General features: G+C 50.4%; 1 protein-coding gene across 6 annotated transcripts; it reads right to left on the bottom strand.

The window, feature by feature from the left end:
- Positions 1 to 385: 385 nt before the first annotated feature.
- On the bottom strand, positions 386 to 19,187 carry frmd6 (FERM domain containing 6). Of its 6 annotated transcripts, none has more exons than XR_013452795.1 (15): positions 18,978 to 19,187; positions 11,582 to 11,874; positions 11,039 to 11,129; positions 10,025 to 10,104; positions 9,606 to 9,682; positions 9,321 to 9,507; positions 7,979 to 8,134; positions 7,828 to 7,893; positions 7,387 to 7,455; positions 4,677 to 4,851; positions 4,066 to 4,374; positions 3,818 to 3,949; positions 3,573 to 3,664; positions 1,961 to 3,247; positions 386 to 644 (listed from the first exon to the last, which is right to left on the bottom strand). XR_013452795.1 is itself a non-coding variant. In XM_078089752.1 (14 exons), the coding sequence occupies exons 2-14, from the start codon at positions 11,678 to 11,680 to the stop codon at positions 2,933 to 2,935; spliced, it is 1,848 nt and encodes a 615-aa protein (XP_077945878.1). In that variant the 5' UTR covers positions 11,681 to 11,874; positions 18,978 to 19,187; the 3' UTR covers positions 386 to 2,932. The 6 variants fall into 6 exon arrangements, 4 of the variants coding, with proteins under 4 accessions (XP_077945878.1, XP_077945877.1, XP_077945881.1 ...); XR_013452794.1 differs by having other exon boundaries at positions 9,606 to 9,718; positions 18,978 to 19,165; XM_078089752.1 differs by having other exon boundaries at positions 386 to 3,247.
- Positions 19,188 to 19,741: the final 554 nt, after the last annotated feature.

Genomic DNA, 19,741 nt, shown 5'->3' with positions numbered 1-19,741 from the left:
AGATAATCCCACATGCTGGAGGAAAAGCATCCCAAGACATTTGGAATTAATTACATATTAGATGAGTTTGACAGCTGTGCAGATAAAGGAGGGAAGTTGAAAAAAGAAGTTCCATGTCCACTCTCTGTATTTGGGTTTTTAATTAGTCACACATGACTTCAAACCTCTGAAAAACAAACACTGACGTGATCAGTTGACTACATTTTTGAAGGAGATTAGCCGTAGCCGAGTGGATCAGTCATCTTTGAAATGACTGTCAAATCACTGCCGACATTCTCACGAGCCTTTCATTGGTGTGTGAAATGATTCACCTTTTATCTTTATCTAAGACATTTTATGTTTAATGAGAATGTAGAATGTGCAGAATTAAGTCACAAAACAGAAAACGTATTTGTTTATTTATTATTATTTATATCTTGCTCCCCATGGCCAGGTCTCCTCCGTGAACCACAGTGGCAGGCTGGTAGTTGACGCCCACTTCGACGCCGGTGCGGCGGCATTCGTTGCATCAAGTTGCCATCTTCGGGCACCACGTCTCCACGGTAGGAAAGGCAGCAGGCCACGAATGTGCCGAACTTCGCCGTATGATTGGCTGCGACAGATGTGGTTGCTGAGGTGAAGTCAGGGGGCCGCGGTTACGACGTCTTTGACAGAGGCGACAGAAAAAGCTTTAATATCTTCCTTCCTTTCACAGAAAGGATTGTGGACACAGACATACAGGTTCTTTACTAAGTAAGTACGACCAGGTATTGGAAGTCAGAAAAGGAAGTTAGAACCACTTATGAAGACTTTAAAGGACACGGGTCATGACGGCATCCGAACACATGCTCTTTTGATATAACAAACACCTTTGTCCATCTGAATATGACTTGAGCTTTTTCATTAATGACAAGAAATAGTTACAAGCTTAAATCAGTGAAAGAAAACGTAGCGGTTTCAACTTGTGTGTACATGATACATAAATGTGTGTTTCTCACCTTGATCAGTTGCTTTTGTAATGTATTGTATTGAGAACTGTGTGTTTGCATAGCGATGTGGCTCATGGATGAAACCACAGTGACCAGTGAATCATTTAAACTTCAAAACGCTAAAAGAGCTAAGAGAGAAGATTGTGGTGAATGTGAAGCCACCAGCAGCCGCCCGTTAGCTTAGCTTAGCATAAAGAGCAGGGAACAGCCAGCCAGCAAGGAAACGCAATCCACCAAACAACACAACAATCAGCCCACTCGTGATCTGCTCGCATCTTGTTTCTTTGATCTTAACAAAAGTACAATTCGATAATTATGTGGATTTTGTTACAATTGCTTAAATTTGCAGTGTTCACCACTTGAAGTTACGTGTTGAACCTGATTGAACATCAAATCCTCTTGAGAAACAATGTTGAAATGAGACAGTAATTGTGGGATGATGGTGATGTTTTCCTCATGATTCAGAAAAGAGAAGAGTCTTGTTTTTAACACAGAGCAGTTACACATATTGGGGATGAATCTTTAAAAAAACATGATTGATTACTGAGCCGCAAGAATTCTTAATAACAAAAAGGAAAGCGGTTGGTTGTTTTAACCTGCAACAACCTCCTGTTGTGAAATAAGAGCCTGCAACTCAACACCCAGTCAGCTACAACAGGCTTCACTTCCTGATCTTAGTGTGAGATTAAAGATAAAACCAGTACCTCTTGTTCAGTCCCACCAACATCACCCGTCCTTAATACTGTCACGTATATTTGCTTGTAATACTGGTGGACATCAACCACAACTGCTCAACATACACAAGCCTGGACAGCTCAAACGAAAATACAACGAGTAATGAAATATCGGCTAAAACGAGAGGATGGAAAATAAAAAATGAAATTCCAGTTTAAAAAAAGATCCGTGAAATTAAACAGAAGTCAACAAGAGAGACAAGAAAGACAACTGAGCAGAAAGGGAGACGCACATGAATGCTTTAAAATGTCTCTCACGTTTTGGCCGGCAGCCAACCGGCCTCCATTTTCAGTTCAGATTACAGGGAAGCTTCTGCGGCTGCAGACTCGACGCAGGTCACGACACGTCGGAACCCACCCGACCTCATTCCTCCCGGGAGACGCGCCCGGGCTTCGGCTAGAAATCAAAGTCTTTAAGAATGGGAATAACCGCCTCGAGGTGGGCGACAGTCAAAAACAATGAATGGAATCCATGGAGTATTTTCGTCTTAGGAAATGACGATGGGGGAGTGTGATTGTCACGGCGGCGCTTTGCCACCTGCATAATGTGATGAAGGCACATTGTGGGGGGGTCATGGGAGTTGGCACACTGCACTTCTTGTTGAGGTCAAATGAAGTTGCTTGGAAGAATTAAAAACAAGGCTGAACCCTCCCAAAGTATTACGGGTTTCTCCTCCCTCCCTTTGAAATGTTTGTCGTCATGGCTACGCAGCGAGAAAGAGTCGGAGTTCATTTCCATTTCTTGTCTTTGGTTCGTCGCTCAGAGTGATATTTGTCTTCTGTGTTCAACGTTTGATTTGCTGCTCGTTTGCTGAACTCTGTGCACGAGTTCCTGCACGCACACACACACACACACACACACACACACGCACGCACGCACGCACGCACGCACGCGCACACACACACACACACACACACACAGTCTGTAGCGCAGTTCATTACGCAGGCGGACACAACGTGTGGTTCTTGAAAACCAGTTCGGAGGATTTGAATGACAATGTCGTTTTGATCCCTGCATGGATGCAGGTTTCTTTGAGGCGAGCGTCACTTTCCTCAAGGTCCCTTTTTTCCGCATGACCCCCCCACGTTTGTTCCTTTACTATCACGTGTGTTGTTCGGCCAGCCGACTTGTTGTCAGTGTTCTCCTTCGCTCGCCTCTCCTTCCCCCCGAGGGCTGAAGCCTCTCTACTCCGGGGGGGCGAGAGGGCCCCTCGCCTTGTTTCCTCGCTGTCACACCACAAACTCGGGCACCTCCTCGCCGGACAGATCCAGGGAGAAGTACTTGTTGGTTCTCTTGATGGGAAACGGGTGCTGCTCGCCCAGCATGCCGGCGCGCTGGTCGGCGAGGCCCTGACAGCCGCCGCCGCCGCCGCCTCCTCCTCCTCCTCCGTCGCTCAGCTCCTGGGCGCAGCCGAACGTGTAGCTGTGGGCGGTGTCCTGGCAGAGCTCCGCCCAATGCAGGCAGTCCTTCTGGTAGAGCCGGACGTCGTCCAGAGACTGGCTGTGTCGGTCGGTGGAAGACTGAGGCTTCCTGCACGCAGACGTCTGCGGGCGGAGAGCCGACAGATCAAATGTTACGAAAGAAGCTGCAGGCGTGAAATGCAAACGTCACGGAGGGAAAGAGACGCAGTCGGAGCCGCCTCCACCTTTACTCTGAAGTGCTGCTGGGATTAACTCCGTCACTATGAACTATGAGGCATCTGTATTATGAAAGCAATAAGGTACTCAAGGCTTTACTTTATCGCCAATGATGTTACAGGTCAAAGGTCAACGCCTTTGACCTGTAACATACATACATACATACAGTACCTTATTGCTTAATTACCATGCAGCATTTAAGCCACAGAGGCACATGCTGGTGTTGGGTTACCTGCGGCAGAGACTCGATGCTCTGTCCTCTCATCTTGACGACCGTCTCAGAGGAGCTGGAGGTGGAGGAGCCGACGTCTTTCACTATCAGTCCTGGGAAGAACGCAGCAGAAGATTCAGCCACGGAGATGAAACGCAGCTGTTCATCTTCACTTCTGTGGTCGTCTGCACGCGACGGCTTTGACTCTCCCGTGGTGGTAGAGTCACAGTGTAAAGCAGAGCAGAAACATGGAGTCGTGATGGTACCTGAGTATCCGTTGGTCGGATCGGGCGACATGGTCAACATGTCCTCGGTGATGTGGATGCACAGCTCCTGGTCCAGAACCATCTCATGAAGCTCCTCGTAGTCTTTGGGGTCGTCCACCAGCATCTCGATCTCTGAGAGACACAAATGAGTTGTTACAACTCACCACAAAGGTGTTTCATAGCTCCCGTCGTATTTTCCTCCCCCGGGGGGGTGGAAAACAAAAACAACACGAACGCCGCGCTCTTACCGTCATCGTCCAGCATCCGCTCCTTGCCGCTGCTCTCGATGCCGGAGGTGTGCGAGCTGCCGTGGCTGGTCGTGGACGAGCTGCAGGTCCGCAGGGGCCTGTGCGGCGCTTGACCCGAGGCCCTGAAGCTGTCCGCCTCGATGCCGGAGGTGTGCGAGCTGCCGTGGCTGGTGGTGGAGTGGCGGGACAGCCGCTTGTGGTGAGACATGCTCCCTGCGCTGCTGCCGCTGGCCCGGGAACGCTTGTCCAGCTGGTCCATGTCCAGTTCCAGAGCATCGCTGATGTACGACTCCCGGTACTGCTTCTTGTCTGCCGTCGGATCAGACGGAGTTCACAGTAGACATTTAATGAGCGAACCGTTTCTAATATTATCTTAACAATCCTCTCGTCTGGATCAGACTAAACCGAGCCCCTAAATACCAATGATTGACACGCAGTGTCTCTGTGGTTCTGTTTGTACAAACAACAGAGCGCAAACCGTACAAAGGGTTACGTTTGACTGCAGGAAAACATTGATCCATCCTCTGTTTGAGCTTAAACCAACAACTTGAAGTGTAAAACTTTGACGGTGACATGAAATGCAAGAACAACATCAAAATGCAGGAACCCACCTTCGTTCTCCTCCAGCCGGCGGACTTGTTTGAGAACGGGCTGCAGGTTCATGTAGAGCCGGTGGCTGTTGCTGAGCAGCTGCAGGAGGTGGCGAGAGCGCAGGGGGCAACCTGTGTAGTAGATGAGTTTACGCGCCGAGGGCAGGCCGTCGGGGAGGATCTCAAACTTCTTCCCCTGCGGAAAACGGGAGGGGAAAGATGACAATTACGGCAGCGCTCCCCGACCAAGAGGTTCCTGTGCAGTCCGGTACCAAATGGCCCGCGGTACCGGTGATCATAGCGGCCGCCAATATAAGTTGAGTTGTGAAATAGGAATGTGGATCTTCCAGTGAGGATTGGGACCCGATGAGCCACACAGGCCTCGACCCTCAGGGGAGGAGGTCTGTTCTTCAAAACTGTCCCGCGTCCAAACACAATGGAACAATCGCTCCGTTTGCTTGTTCTTCACTTCTTCCAGCGCAGACTGAAGCGGAGCGTTTTCCAGGGAGAGCCGGCGGCAAGGAAGATCTAAAATGGTGGTTTCGCACTTCCACCCCACGCTGTTTGGCAACGGCTCGACCCGACAGCAGCTGTCTCTCCGCAGTCCGATAAACACTTCTGTGAGGAACTGGATTTTCAAAGGTGGGTTTAAGGCTGTAGGAAAAATGCAACTATTCCAACCACACGACTGGGCTTCCTTCTTTGTACAACCAGACAAAGAACCAGCTTTAAGGCCTGTTCAAGGATATCATACGTAATCAGCTCTGTGTTGTCATAAAAAACAGCCGGCTTTGACAGTGGCTTGTCTATATAATGTCATTTTCTCCCAGTAAGAGGAAGCCATGAGGCTGAAAAACTCTCTGTGGGAAAGTAGAGTTGAGTGTTTGTTTTCGACCTCAAACTGCCTCTCTGCAGCTTCTGGTGGTCACCAGTAAAAGAGAGAGTGTGAGGGAGGACATCTGTGCCGCCCCTGGTGATCTGACCTCTTTGTACCCTCGGCTGGTTTGTGTTTTTATGTTGTTATTCTCAGGATAAGTTTCACTATTCAGAATGTTGTCGTAACCGGCCATGTGGTTTGTACTGAAAATGTTTTAGGACATTGCTATGTTTTGAATGTTTGTGAACCAAACATGCCTATATAAAGGATGGAGGAGAAGTTTCCAGGGATAAAAGAACAATGTTGATGGGCCTTGGTGTTCTCAAAATAAAAAAGAAAAAAAGAAATTGTATATATTTCACTGATTTTGCCAATATGATTAAAGGTTAAAAGGGCAAAAGTTAGTCAGTTGCTGACTCCAAAAATCTAAACAGATGTGTCAAAAAAAAAAAATTGTTGCTTGACAACCAAACAAACAAAGAAGACTCACATACGCCAAATTCCAATCAGGGCCAGATGTTACGGACATTGAGCTGTAAGCACAGCATCTGTAATGCTCACATAAGTAATTCTCCCGTCTGGTTTAAGATTCAAACATGTAACAAATACAGCAGACCTGCGTTGAGTGGCAGGCTATTAAAAGGCGTTGCGACGCCACTTAGAAAGGTTTCTTGTGTCATGTAGTACACATGGTCACTCCATCTACACTCTGCTTTGGACAGCTGGATCACTTTCCCCTCCATCGAGACCTCCCTAAAGGGCCACACACATTGAGACCTCCCCTTCCAATCCGACATCCGTTAAAAAGACCAGAATAATGCAGCGCGGCCGCTGGCGAGGTCGAGCCTCAGAACATCCGTCACTGGGCACGAGGACGCGTGCTTCATTCCAGCGTCCGGTGCGACTGGAAACCCTCGCGAGCTCGTGGAGGCGCGGCTTTTTCTGCACGGAACCCGCATCTCGTCCTTCGCTTCAACCTCGGGTTTAAAATGGCGAGCCGAAGTCGTCGCGGCCAAACATCCCCCGATGGAAAACCCCCCTGAAACCATCGCAACATCTGGTGTTTATTGACCCACCCGCCCCTCCGCCCCTCGCCTGCGCTGCCGGCCCGCTCGGCCGTGGTGGCAGCGGTGTTGGGTGACGTGACTGCTGGGTGGGGTTGGAGCAGAAGGCCTGTTATTCAGAAGAAGGGCGGGACGCGGCCCGCCAGAGGCCCTCGGCGGCCGCGGTGAAACCACAGCGGCTCACTCTCGCAGCGCTGCAGACCCCAGCGTGTTGCAGACGCGACGGTTGTTCTGCACCAATGTGAAGCCGGAGACGACCACAAATGCCTGCAGGGACGACGGGGCGCTGCAGTCAGGAAACCTGCTTATTAAGTCCCTTCCATTGCTTATGAATAAAGAGCATTAAACTTGCTTGATAAGCGATAAGGAGCTCTTTGGATTGTGAAGCAGACACGTAGTGAGCTTACACTATATATAACGGACTCAAACCGACGGCTGTGCTCAGCTCAGAGCGCACGTCACACCATTTAACAGGGAGTCCTTTAAACGGCAGAGGGACACCGGTGATATTACGCTGAACACAGTGTGCAAAGTTATGGATAAAATATACAGATTCTGCCTGTGTGTGTTTCTGTGTGCGCAAGGAAAGTCTTCCTAAATCCCCGATTAGTTGCAGAGGAGATGAAACAGCCGCGTGGAGAAAGGGAGCCGGGGCGTAAAAATTTCCACCACCGTGGGCAGGATCAAAAAACACCGCCACAAGCCAGGAGACGCTTGGGCTCGTCATCGCCGGAATGAGTAAAAACAACAAACTGGGTCATAAGAAGTCGCACCGGTGCATCTGACTCACCACAAATACCAGTTTTCCCACGTTGGTCCAGGGGAAGTCGTACAGGAGTTGCCGCACAGACCCGACATTCTTCAACACAGAAGCACGAGAAATCAATCAATACACGTGAGCTCAGCAAAAACTGTTTAGACGTATTATTTCTTCCATATTTGTCTCTAAGAGTTGTAGGAAAACAGTAAGTTATCCTCCAGTACAGTAAGATTTAGATTTTAAGGAGAGCTCCGAAAATCCCAAATGATTTATTTCATGCTTAATATACGTTAACGGTCTAAACTAACGGTCGCGCAACATCTGCGCAGTGACCCGGAACGCTCGGGTCAATGTGAACAGGTACTGTACATTATCGCTGCATAGTGCACACCCAGTGACTTACTCTCAACCAATCAGAACGCTGGATTTCATCCACCCGTATTACAATGTTACGTAAGAAACTTGAATTACCTGGAATATTTGGATACCACGTAAAGTCAGTCCCAAAGTAAGAGATGCCTCCACTTCCTTCTTGTCCTGCAGAAGAATATAAGATCAAATACATATATATCGCGCACGTCACTTGACAGACCAGAAGAACACGCGGCCGCGCTCCTCCCACCTTGTACAGCCGGTAGTAGTGGACAGTGACGTCGTCCAGGTGGGCACATTCCTTGATGTACTTGAGGTGCGCCTCCGAAGCCGTGAGGGCAAACTGGTCCTTGTGCATGTTGGGGATGTGCCTCAGGATGTACTCGCGGCCCCGCTTGGTTATCACCTGAGCGGGAGGGGAGATGTGGGGGGGGGGAGGGTCAGTCAACAACTCCATGAAGCTTCTGCCGCGTGGGAAAACAGATGTCGCCCCGGAGAGGCGAGAGGGGAGAGGCGCCCGGCGGGAACGAGCTTTGCGGCTTTTGCCGGGATTTTGTGAGAACGCTCTCTAAGCACCTACATCGAAGGGAGATTCACAGCGGGGCGGCCGCTTCCTGTCCCCCCGGCGGCTTGCAGCGGCGATAAGGAGGCAGTGGGGGCTAATTACAGGAAGAGAGAGGCGGGCAGACGGGGCGCGGCGCTCCCAGCCACAGGGGGCGGAGCCAAACGTCAGTCTCAGCAGTTCACAACAACAGCGTGTGCTCCTTGCAGGGACGGGAATAAACACGCGTCCCAGTTCGCACTGGCCCACATGCCCGGTGATTAATGGGAGGTGGCTGCGGATCCTGCACACGACGCAGGGCGGCCTTCACTGGACTCCAGCTTCTCAGTCAAAGATGTGTGTGTGTGTGTGTGTGCGCGTGGGTTTGTGTGTGCGTGGGTTTGTGTGTGTGTTTGTGGCCGAGACCTTCTTAAGTGCATCTCTGTATCAGACTGACTCACCACAGGAGGATTTACTAATGGAGGATATCTAATACTTTATGATTCTCGTACATAACACAACGTTTAAGCTTCTTGCGCACCAGTTATGTATCATAAACAATTGATTTTCTTTGATTTGTGTCGTGTTGGTTGGAAAAAAATTTCCATAGAGCGAACACGCAATATTAGGGAGCAAATTAAGATCTATTTTAACTTCCTAACACTAGAATTAAACAGCTACAGCTCATTAAAACTCCCAATCCTGAAGCTTCTGTAGAAACCAGGTGGCGATTGCTGGATCCTTAGAAGGACTAACAAAGACACTTTTGATGCATTTTACTTAATGACGTGTTGTCTGTAAGCGGCGAGTCAAAAAAGGTTCTGCCTTTCGGGTTTGAGAAGAACACATTAAATGTTGAAATTGACATCGGTGGCAAATGAAAGGTCTACTTGTTGATCCCGGCTAAAGAATAACAGATGAAAACTCAAGGATCCAGATGTGGGTTGCTGTGAACCGAAAGTGAAATGAACGAGCAGGATGATGGTCGGCCACACACACACACACACACACACACACACACACACTCACGGTACTTGTCGGACACACTCACCCATGAAGGGAAGTAGGCTTCAGGTTCAAAGTACTTCCCAAAGTGCTTGTTACGCTTGAAGTTGCCCAGGTCGGCCTGCAGGGCGAAGGCTGCCAGCAGGAAGTAGGCCTCCTCCCTTTGGATGCACTGTGAGAGCAGCACCTGCTTCCTCAAGTGCCAGTAGTAATAGTACCTGGCCGCCCGGTCACTGCGGTGCACGAGAAGAAAGCAAAGCAGGAATGAAGCGGGTTGTAGGTTAACTGGTGTTAAACTACTTGATGCGAGAGCTCGGGGGGCTTTACTTGCCTGATTAACCTCCCGTTCTCAACGTAGTACTGAGCTCTGAAGTGAATGATCATCGGAGGCCCGAACTGGTCTATGCCCTGGAAAAGAAGCGAGTGGAAATCCCTGTTTATCATCTAGAATAGAAAGAATTTAACATTTATATCAGCAGAAATCATCAGTCTACATCCTCAACTCCCAAAGTTCAAATGGTCTCTGCATGTTTGGTATCGCTGAGTTGTTTTCTGCTGTTGAATATTCAAGAGTTGTAACATCAGCACAGAAATACAAACAACCTTTGTAGTCTTAAATCCTTCGCTTTGCGGCTCCGGCTGGGAAGTTAAGTCATCCACTACCGACGGTCGCTGCTTAACATTGGAGACTTAAGCTCCTCTTCTCACTGTTAAAAGTGTCGGACTGCAAGTCAATAATCCATGTCTCACCTTGCTGGCCTCTCTCTTCCATTCTTTGGGGCAGTACTTGGATATTTTCTGATCCAGCTCCATATAGATGTGTTCATTATCTGTCAGAGGAGGAGGGGAACACGTCAGGTGCTGAAGGTGCGTTCGTGTGCATGCAGCACAGCTTCTGTCCGCACATCCCTTTGTACGCTCAGTGTCTGATGCTCCTCGTGGTTTCAGGCGTTAATCTGTTGATCTGCTCGTGTGACGACTCGCAGTTTCTGTGCATTGAAAACCCGTTGAAAAGCATCAGTGGGTTTAGAAAGAAATGAACTTTTTTAAACGTTTAGGAAGGCAGCTTAAACCCAACTATGGCGTCTTGATTCAAGGTAACTGACAGCAATGTGTCTATTTCCCCCAAAAGGAATAGAATAATCTGTCAATTTACAGAGACGCAGAGTTGAGAGTTTGTGAGCCACTGAGAGAATAGACCCGCTGTGAGTGGGTGGCCTCTGTTTGCCTTTGGGATTTCACGCCGTTCAGACAAACACTTGAGGAATGTCCCACAATCAGACCCGTTGGCTCCGGCTCAACCGGCCCGCCGGGCCCGTCATTGGCTCGCCTGCAGGCCAGCTGACTGAACCCCCCCCCCCCCCCCCCCCCCTCCCCCGCCGGCCTGCCTCGCCGTGGCGTGGGACGCGCCGACTCATTGTGTGAGCGCGGCCCGCGCCGCCCCGTCGCTGCAAAAACAAGCGCGGCCTGGTTGCACAATGCGAGCCGGTCGTGGCGACGTGCAGGTGAGAGATGGATGGATTCCTGTCCTCTCGGCTGAGTTACGGGCCTGAGTGTGTTTTTAACGGGGCCCCCCGTTGCTCCGCCTTCCTGCGCTCGCTCGCCCGCGCTTGGATGACACAAGCGAGCGGGCGGCGTGCACTTGATGACACGTGGTGATGACATTTATCCACACACAGACAATAAGGGGCTGCTGTGCTCAGTTGAGGGGCTAAACAGGCTAAATTATAGATCAACTCGTTCTGCCATAACGACGAGTCTCACTCTGGATGACGCTGAGTCCGAACAGGTGACAGTCCTTCAGCCTCAGCAGGTCACACACCTGGACCAACAGCTCCTGGCACAAGGTCTTCACCTGAGGGAGAGAGGAGGTCAATCCATTATATTATTTACATGTTTCTCACGTTGTTCTACACCACAAGATGTCTTTCAGTGAACCTAGATGGAAAATCTAATACGGAGCCGTTGTCATAGAATGAAAACAAATCAAACAGCTGTTTATGTTAATAGATTAAATAAACAAAGGGACGGTAGCAGCAGCCAAGAAACACCGAGCACAATTTATTATCTTTATCATTTCCAATGCTTAGCTTAGCGTTAACACACGGCTGACCGGGGGACGAGCTAGTTGGCTTATTTTATAATAAATCATACAAAAAACACATTTTAGAAATGGCAGGCTGTGGTTTTATGCTGTGGTCATTTTTAAAAAAAAGCAAAAAAGTCTATTTCTTGAACTTTTCACAGCCACGGGAAAGCGTCGAGCTGAGCAGCGTCGCTGTGAACGTCGCCCGCGTTCGCACTCACGTTGACGATGACGTCGAGCGTGTCGTCGTTGGGCAAAAAGACGCAGACGCAGCGGCGGTCCTGCATGGTTTTGTTGTTGTGGAAGTGCAGTCTGTTCATCTTCGTGTGGCTCGGGGGAACAGGAACAACCGGCCCCCTCCGACCTGCCGCCGGGGGGCTCCGAGCCCTCTGATGACCGCCGGGCGCCGCTACCTCTGCTTCAGCTGCGGCCCGGCGCGCACTCACCAGCGCCTGGGGGCTCGGCGGGCCAAGCGGCGCTCGCGGGGCGGAGCATGGGCGGCCGCGGTCAGCCGCTGGGGAGACACGGCAGAGAGGACAAAGCTTGTGAGGACGTGCGGTGACGAGACAAAGGATGGGAGGCGTTTGTGTTCATGGTTCATCGTTTCGGGGGGGGGTGGGGGGGGGGCGTCGGCCCGGATGAACATCTGTCTGGTGGAAATGCAGCTGACGGAAACAGACGCCGAGGGGCCACTTTCAATCACATTCAACTTTAACTTCAGGGGACTTGAACGGGACCGAAAAGCAGCTAAAGACAACCAGTGTTTACCGAGCTTTACAGCTGTGAGGACGCCTCTGCTGTAGATGTCGGGTGTGACTCTGTAAACCAAACGGCTCCACGTGTTCATCCGGGCTTTGGTTTGAGTCGAAGCGATCACTTCTGTTGACGGGCTTTTGTTGGATTTGAATTCTTCACAGTCTGCTGCGAGCAGTCAAACTGTGGCTTTGTGTTTGGGAACTGCGAGCATTTAGAATGTCCCTTTACATCCATCATCATCTCTTGGGCTTGTATTGTTTTCAAAGCAATGCTTACTTTTACACAAAAGGAAATCCGTTACAATTAAAGTATGTGAAAGAAAATCTGCACACTGGCTTTTTGCTTTAACACTTTTGACTTCATCTTAGAACAAGTCGGGTTAAAAAAAGTTCCGCTTATGCTTCTGTCACATAAAAGCGTTGTTTTCTACTAACTACATGCCTCCCTCTCTCTCTAACACACACACACACACACACACACACACACACACACACACACACACACCTGTACCAGCTGCAGCTTGTAGCTCCCAGCATGAACTGAGCCTGAGGACGTGTGAGAAGTCTCAGGCCGGACAAAAGACCGTAAAAGAACAATCAATCTAGATGATCACTTCTTCCCAGTGAGAGTCACGCAGTGTTGTCATTCTAAGCAGACGGGACGGACCGCGTTGGGGAGCGAGAAGCCCATTTGCCTTTGAAACGGAGAGTCGCTGGTTTATTCGCAGCGTAGAGAACAGTTGAGGAGGGTTTTTTTGCGAAGCGCTTTAGCCACAAGGAGTTCAGGTTACCTGCAGTGAGGCCGTATCCAGCCGCTGCATGAGACATGAAGTCAAACATCGTTTGCCTTCACGAACCAGGAGAGTAAACAGCAAAGTGAAAACTTCAGAATCACTCAATTGTGAGCAGTGATGCTGATGCTTGGACCTCACGCGCAGTGCGAGTACACACGAGTGCCCGTTGCTGTCGCCGCGTAACACTGCTTTGTTGCAGCAGAGACGGGGAGCACTGTGGGACACACACGCCGTCGACACGCAGCATCAGTTCTCGTTAACGCCGGTCGATGGACGTCCACCGACGAGCCCCGACCGGCTGCACTGGAGGCACACGCGCAGTACGCTGCGTACATGGGACGCACAAGTACCCTCGCGGCGACCGCATGTCGCAGTGCCAGGAAGGGAGGTGCGTCTGTTCTCCTCTTCGTCGGCGAGAGGCGGACAGATGCAGAATGTTCTGATGGTGTCAAGCAGAGAAAAATAAGGCAACTGACTTCAGCGCCTCGTCTCTGCTTGATCATCCTCATCAAACCCCCGTCTCACAGCAGAGAGAAGTTCCTTTTAAAGCTGGTTAATGTGCCTTCTGTATGGAATATATTATACCTCAGGTCAAAGTGATGGTGGTGTGCAGGAGGAACGCAGCTCAGCGAGATGTGTCTTTCTCACGGTTTGCCTGGCAAAGGGAGGAATGTGAAGAAAAGTTTGTCCTTTTCTTATATTTTAAGGCATTTTTAGAACAGATCTGCGTACTAGTTTAATCTCCCCCGGGAGAAAAGCGAACGGCGCTCAGCGGGATTCATATCGTATTGCATTTTGCGCCAGTAACACGAGTCCTTACGCACACGAGTCCTTACGCACACGTCCCACCCGTTTACTACACGGCTGGCTGCTGGCGGTGGAAGCGCACGGCTGCGCGCGTCATCGGCGCTGATGGGACTCAAGGTCGATGGTGTCACGTCTGCCCCCCGAGCGTGACGCAGCGCCACACAGCGAATGTCCGCCGTGGAAGCAAAGTGTGGGTTGTCGTCCACACTGAGTGAGGGAGGAGAGGGCCGGGTAATGAAATTACTGCTGCTGTCCACACACACACACACACACACACACACACACACTTCTCTGTTGTGCAAAGTGTGATGCAACACTAAAGTCCATCTACACGCACAAAGAGCAGCCGTATTCTTCCTCACGACCTTTTTTTTCCGACAGCCATTCTGTCAACGTGGCAAACCTCAGAGCCACCAAATCCCACTCTGGGAAACAGACAGAGGCCTCTGTCACAACTGCACCCCCCCCACCCCCCCTTCCTCATTCTTTCCCACCTCCGTTGACATCAGAGGGTGGGGAGAGTCCGACTGTTGCAACGCTGGAACCCCCCCCCCCGAAAAGAGCGAAAAAAGGGGACGGAAGAAGAACAGCTTCAGGTGCCGGCTGAGAGGGAGAAGGAGGCGAGAGAAAGCAGGAGCGAGGGACACGGAGCGAGGGACACGGAGCGAGGGACACGGAGCGGGGGACACGGAGCGAGGGACAGGGAGCGGGGGACACGGAGCGGGGGACACGGAGCGAGCGACACGGAGCGAGGGACAGGGAGCGAGGGACAGGGAGCGAGCGACACGGAGCGAGGGACAGGGAGCGAGGGACAGGGAGCGAGGGACAGGGAGCGGGGGACACGGAGCGAGGGACACGGAGCGAGGGACACGGAGCGAGGGACACGGAGCGAGGCGGCGAAGGGCATGAAAAAAAGAAAACTGCTGCTGTCAGGAGAATTCCTCACTAACATCTGCTTCTCATTCCAACAATGGCGGCCTTTGATTTCCCGACGCGCACAACCAGGCAGCACCGCCAGCCTGCGTCCTCCCTGACAGACAGCGTCCTCAGACCCTCATCTGGGGCCCGGACCACCAGATGTTGGGTTTCACCTGAACGTGGATTATAATGAGCTGGAGCTGTCGTGGTAAAGTTCTTGTTTCGTGGGCTGCAGACGCTGACACAACGTGGCTAAAACATTTAAACGGCGCCCTTTCAAAGGGCACAGCTTTTAGAAATAGTGCCAACGTCTGGAGCTGAATCACCCCGCCCCCCCCCTCACTTCGCTGCCAGGAGACGTGTTTATTCAGCTGATGAGAAATGAGTGAGCTCCAAGTCGCATTGGTCACGTGACTTCACAGTGACGGCCCTCCACTTCGCCCGCCTCGCGGAGGAGCCTCGCCGTGGAACTAAACAGGAAATGCCACCAGCGCGGGGCGGCATGCTCGGCTGCCTGCGCCGATGACTTGTGGGTCTCCTGAAGGTCTATTTCGGATCGCGGCGTCCCTTTGGGACGTCTGTCCCGGAAGCGAACTCCCTTGGCAAATAAAGCCGATACGGTTGTCGCGCATTTGACTTTGGCTGCTGTCAACAGATGGCGTAAGTGAATAACTGTGACGTGCTGATATTAATAGAGCCTGGAGGCGTGTTTAGCTTCTCCCCCATGAATACCTGGATGCCCCGTGTGTGTCTTTTTAGCCCCTGAGCCTAATCGGAGAGGCGGAGGGGGAAACACACAGCTCTATTTAGGCCCTTGATTCGCGTGATCCCTCAGCCGTCAGATCGTCTAACAGATATTTATCTTTTTCCACTGAGCAACAACAACAAGGAGGATAAACGCTCTGTTTTAAAATAAAAGTCTGAAAACCTCGACCAGATTTTAACAACCAATCTCAATGTGCACGCTTAAATGCAGGATGTGGATTATGGTGATTATGCACAACTCAGATCCAGAGGGAATAATAGTATAATCTGTATCTTTGCTCACACAAATCCAACATCTGAAGAGCAACTGCCTTCTAGTCCTCCTTCATCAAACGACGCGCTCATCAACCCCTGCAGGTCCGGCCCGAGCACACCAAGGCGCTGTAATGGCGTTACATAATTCACAATGAATAGGAGGAATGGGGGGGGGGGGGCCTCAGGCGGAGCAACAACCCCGCATCGTAAATGCACATGGTCTGAATTCACTGGGGAGGCTAGAAAGGAATTCTTAAGAGCTCTCTCTCAGGACTGAGTCCGGATTGAGAAGCCGGAGCGCCTGGAGTTTGATGAATCGTCTCCGATAAGACCTATGAACTCATTCGGTGACAAGCCTCCAAACGCAGACACGCCGGACGCTGTGCCAACCGACCGGGCCGAGCCGTTTGTTGAAGACGTGTGGCACCGGCTGCGAGTTGAGTGAGATGTGATGTGGAACCCGCTGCTCGGGAGGATAAACGTGTCACAGCGGTGTGGAGACACTGGGTACCGTGAGGGTCTGAACGCTCATATGTCCCATCGCACTTGAAATCAGCGCTGCGTCGATGACGCTGTAGAAAATCACACAAACTAAATGATTACGCTATTCAACCAAATCATTGGAAACCATTTCCTAAAATATTAATTGACTCTTTTTCTTAAATAAACATTTAAGTTGTGTAACAACTACGTATCAGAGAGCTCGAGCACCAAAGTTCAAAGCTCAGAGAAGAACAACTTAAGCTTTGGTTCCTACGGAATAAATGATTTCAACATCCAAAACATCTGGCTTCCATGTGGAGCGAACGCGCACGCGCCAAGCCGACGGAACTGCGCGGCGTGTTAGAACAGAGTCGGCGGCGGCTGTCGGGCTCGGGCCGAGCACGAGCAGCGCGACGCGCCGCGGACTCGTCCACCGGACCATTACGCCCGCTGCGAGCGAGCGAGCGTCCTTCGGGGACGGAGTTAAACGATGAGCTGCAATTACAGCAAACCCCAAACAAACCCCGTTGTTTGGTTTTCTTCCCTTTTGAGAGACACAATAAGGGTTGTGGGGGATCGGACGGACTGGTGGATGTTTGGTGACCGTCGAACCTGAAGAGAAGCAAAAGACTGGTATTTATTTTAATTTTATTTTAGAGCAGAAAGTTGCTTCTATTTACGGACTGAAGTCGCCCAATGCAGAGACAAAGTAAAGCTTATGTCCGTAATTTGGCCTGATTGTTCACCTTCAATCCAAAAAGACCTTAAACAGTTGACTTACTAACATATAAAGGAGGCGAAGCTATTCCTAAACTCCAGCACGTGATATACTGATCCATTGTGTCTTTAAACCGCCAACATGCGACCAATCCCGCCAAAATCGACCAAAAATCCAACAGGAAGCACTAAGAGCTGAAGTAAGAAGTGCAAGATAAGCCGTTAATATCCTGGCAGGTTAAATCCCTCTGGTCCACTTCCTTGAAAGGACTCAAGCTTCGCTAAGAAGGCCGAGTAAGCAGAAGGGGGGAAAGAAAATACGATCCAAGGAAAAAGGAGAAATGGAGACAAATGCAGGGAGAACTGACCCCTTTTCTTTCTCGTGTCCCCTTTGGTGCACCGGAGACACGGAGGTGAGGACTCGTGCAACGTCAGCGCTGATGCTCTGCACAAGTGCACTCACAGAAACACCAGGTTCTTCCACCGCCGTTCCCCCGCCACATTGCCCCGCTTCCCGTCACGTTGCGCCTTGGAAATTTGGCAGCGAGCGTCTTACAAAACAACGTCCTGGAGGCATCTGAAAATCCCCCAGCTAGCGTGCGCGCGTGTGTCAGGCAGGGAGAAGGACCGACAGGGGCGTATCTCCAGTTACCTACGTGGAGCCCCCCGGGGGGCGTCCTCCTTCAGCTCCGTGACTGCAGCATCGGGGAACGCCAGCCCACGGGCCAGGGATTCACTCCACGAGGTCTGATGGTTTCAGACTCAGCACTCGCTGAAACGTGCACGTAACCAGCAGCGCCACGGAGGGTTCTCCTGAGTGAAAGCGCATTTAAAAGAAGACGCCGACCTGCTCACAATGGGTTTTAAGTGGGACAGGGGAGGAGGAAGGAGGGAGGTGGGGGGGAGGGGGGGTTGCCTTGTGCAATTGTGGGCGATCCCATCAGGCATCTGATTGAGTCACCGGCACACATACCAACCATCTTTGTTCACGCGTTTCCTTTTGGCCTTTCCTTCCTGTCCGGACAACACCTGCACCACCCCCCCCCCCCCCCTCCCTCCCCCCTCACATTCACTTTGTTTCAACACAGGGACACGCCGCAATTACAAAGACACAACTTGTTGTTCTTCTCCCCTCTACACACACACACACACGCACACATAAGCTGTGGGAACGGCTCATGTGTAGGCAATAAACTCCCTTGACTGATTGTGTTGACCAATTATTTTCATTTCATTTGGGCAACAACATCAGCAACATCCATGCAGTGTGCAAAGTGCATCACATTACGCTGCTAAATCCGCACCACCCTCTTTGTGACTTATATATATGAGTGACTTCAGGGAACACGCGTCGAGGCAGGAAAGCATCCTCTCAGCCAAAGTGCCCTTGAGCAAGGCACAACGTCTGCAATAGCCCCGAGGAGGGCCGAAGGTCTGATCCTTGACATCAGTGGGGAGGGCGCGCATCTCTTTGAGGGCAAAGGCGTTGTGATCTCACACTAAAGGGGTTTAGTCCCAAACTGATTCCATAACCTTTAATAAAGCATTCAAGCACCGTGCATGTCCTCAAGGGGACAATCACATGGGAGGACATGTTCCCTTACAATATCAGCGCCACGATGCTATAACCTAATATACTGTGTAATAACCTAATATACTATGTAATAACCTAATATACTGTGTAATAACCTAATATACTGTGTAATAACCTAATATACTGTGTAATAACCCATATACGCGTTTCCACGAGCGCTCCGGGGTCGTTTTTGGGAGCAAAAGGTGCGGGATGAAGTTCGTAAAGATGGTCGAAAGAAAAGTGTAAATCCATTAGGCTTTATGCATGTTTGTGTCACATGAAGTAACTTAAGTACAAAATGACCGCATTAGCAGGAAAAGGGGACTCGGTTTCCCGTACTCATATTTGCGAAATGTCCTGGCAGCATCCCCGTTGGTGAATCTAGCAACTTTGCTCTGAAGCTGCTATAAACTATTCAAAAATATATTCCTGAAAACTGATACAAATGTTACATAAAAATCCTGCAAAGCGACTTAACATGTAAACGGAGTGTGAACGATTTGAAACAAACGGGATTAAAGCCTCAAAAGAGTAACGCGAGACTCACCTTTTTAATGGAAAAGCATACTATTCCTTCTACAAGTTGTTAATCCGAATAGGTTACTTTGGCGTTCTTACAACAACAAAAAAAACCCGAAGGAACAAAAATCCACAGATTTGAAAGACCTAAAAACTTTGTGCGAAGCGTCGCCCTTCTTGCCGCCTTCGACTGGAGCCGCATTCTCTGCCTGTAACGAGCGGATGGGAATACATGCGTGGTGTTTGGATTCGGCCGCAGGGGGGGGGGCGACATGAAGATGAATCAGGGTGTCGGGAAATCGGATACAAAGCAGTTGCAAGCAAGGCATACATGCATACATGCATAAAGAGGTATTCAGTGATGTACTTTACCCGATTAATGTGTGCGCTGAAGCCCGTTAATCTCGAGAATAGGCGAGTGCACCCCTTAATGAAACCTGCACTTGGTATCGCCCACGGCTGCCTCTCATTCCATTCCTCCGCTCCGCGCTGCTCTCCGACTCGCCTGCATTCATTTTGGAAGTCGGCGGTGCGAAATAGTAACGACGTCGCCCGTATTCCTGCGCATTATTAGCAGGCTACGAACGGTTTATCTTGCTGTTGGGCTGTTATATGCCCTATTTTTTTTACTGGTACCATTATGAAAATGTAGTAACCTGTGTAATACATCGTTTCACAAGGACAAAAGAAGGATACTAAGTCCCCGTTATAAGATACCCAATAATATGATATGATAAGACATGTGACCACCATAAGATGACTTTGAACGTAATGAGAAGTAAAAGTTGTATT

Source organism: Gasterosteus aculeatus, chromosome 15 (genome assembly GCF_964276395.1).
Source record: "Gasterosteus aculeatus chromosome 15, fGasAcu3.hap1.1, whole genome shotgun sequence".
NCBI classification, from domain to species: Eukaryota; Metazoa; Chordata; class Actinopteri; order Perciformes; family Gasterosteidae; genus Gasterosteus; species Gasterosteus aculeatus.
This window is presented reverse-complemented; position numbering and strand designations above follow the sequence as displayed.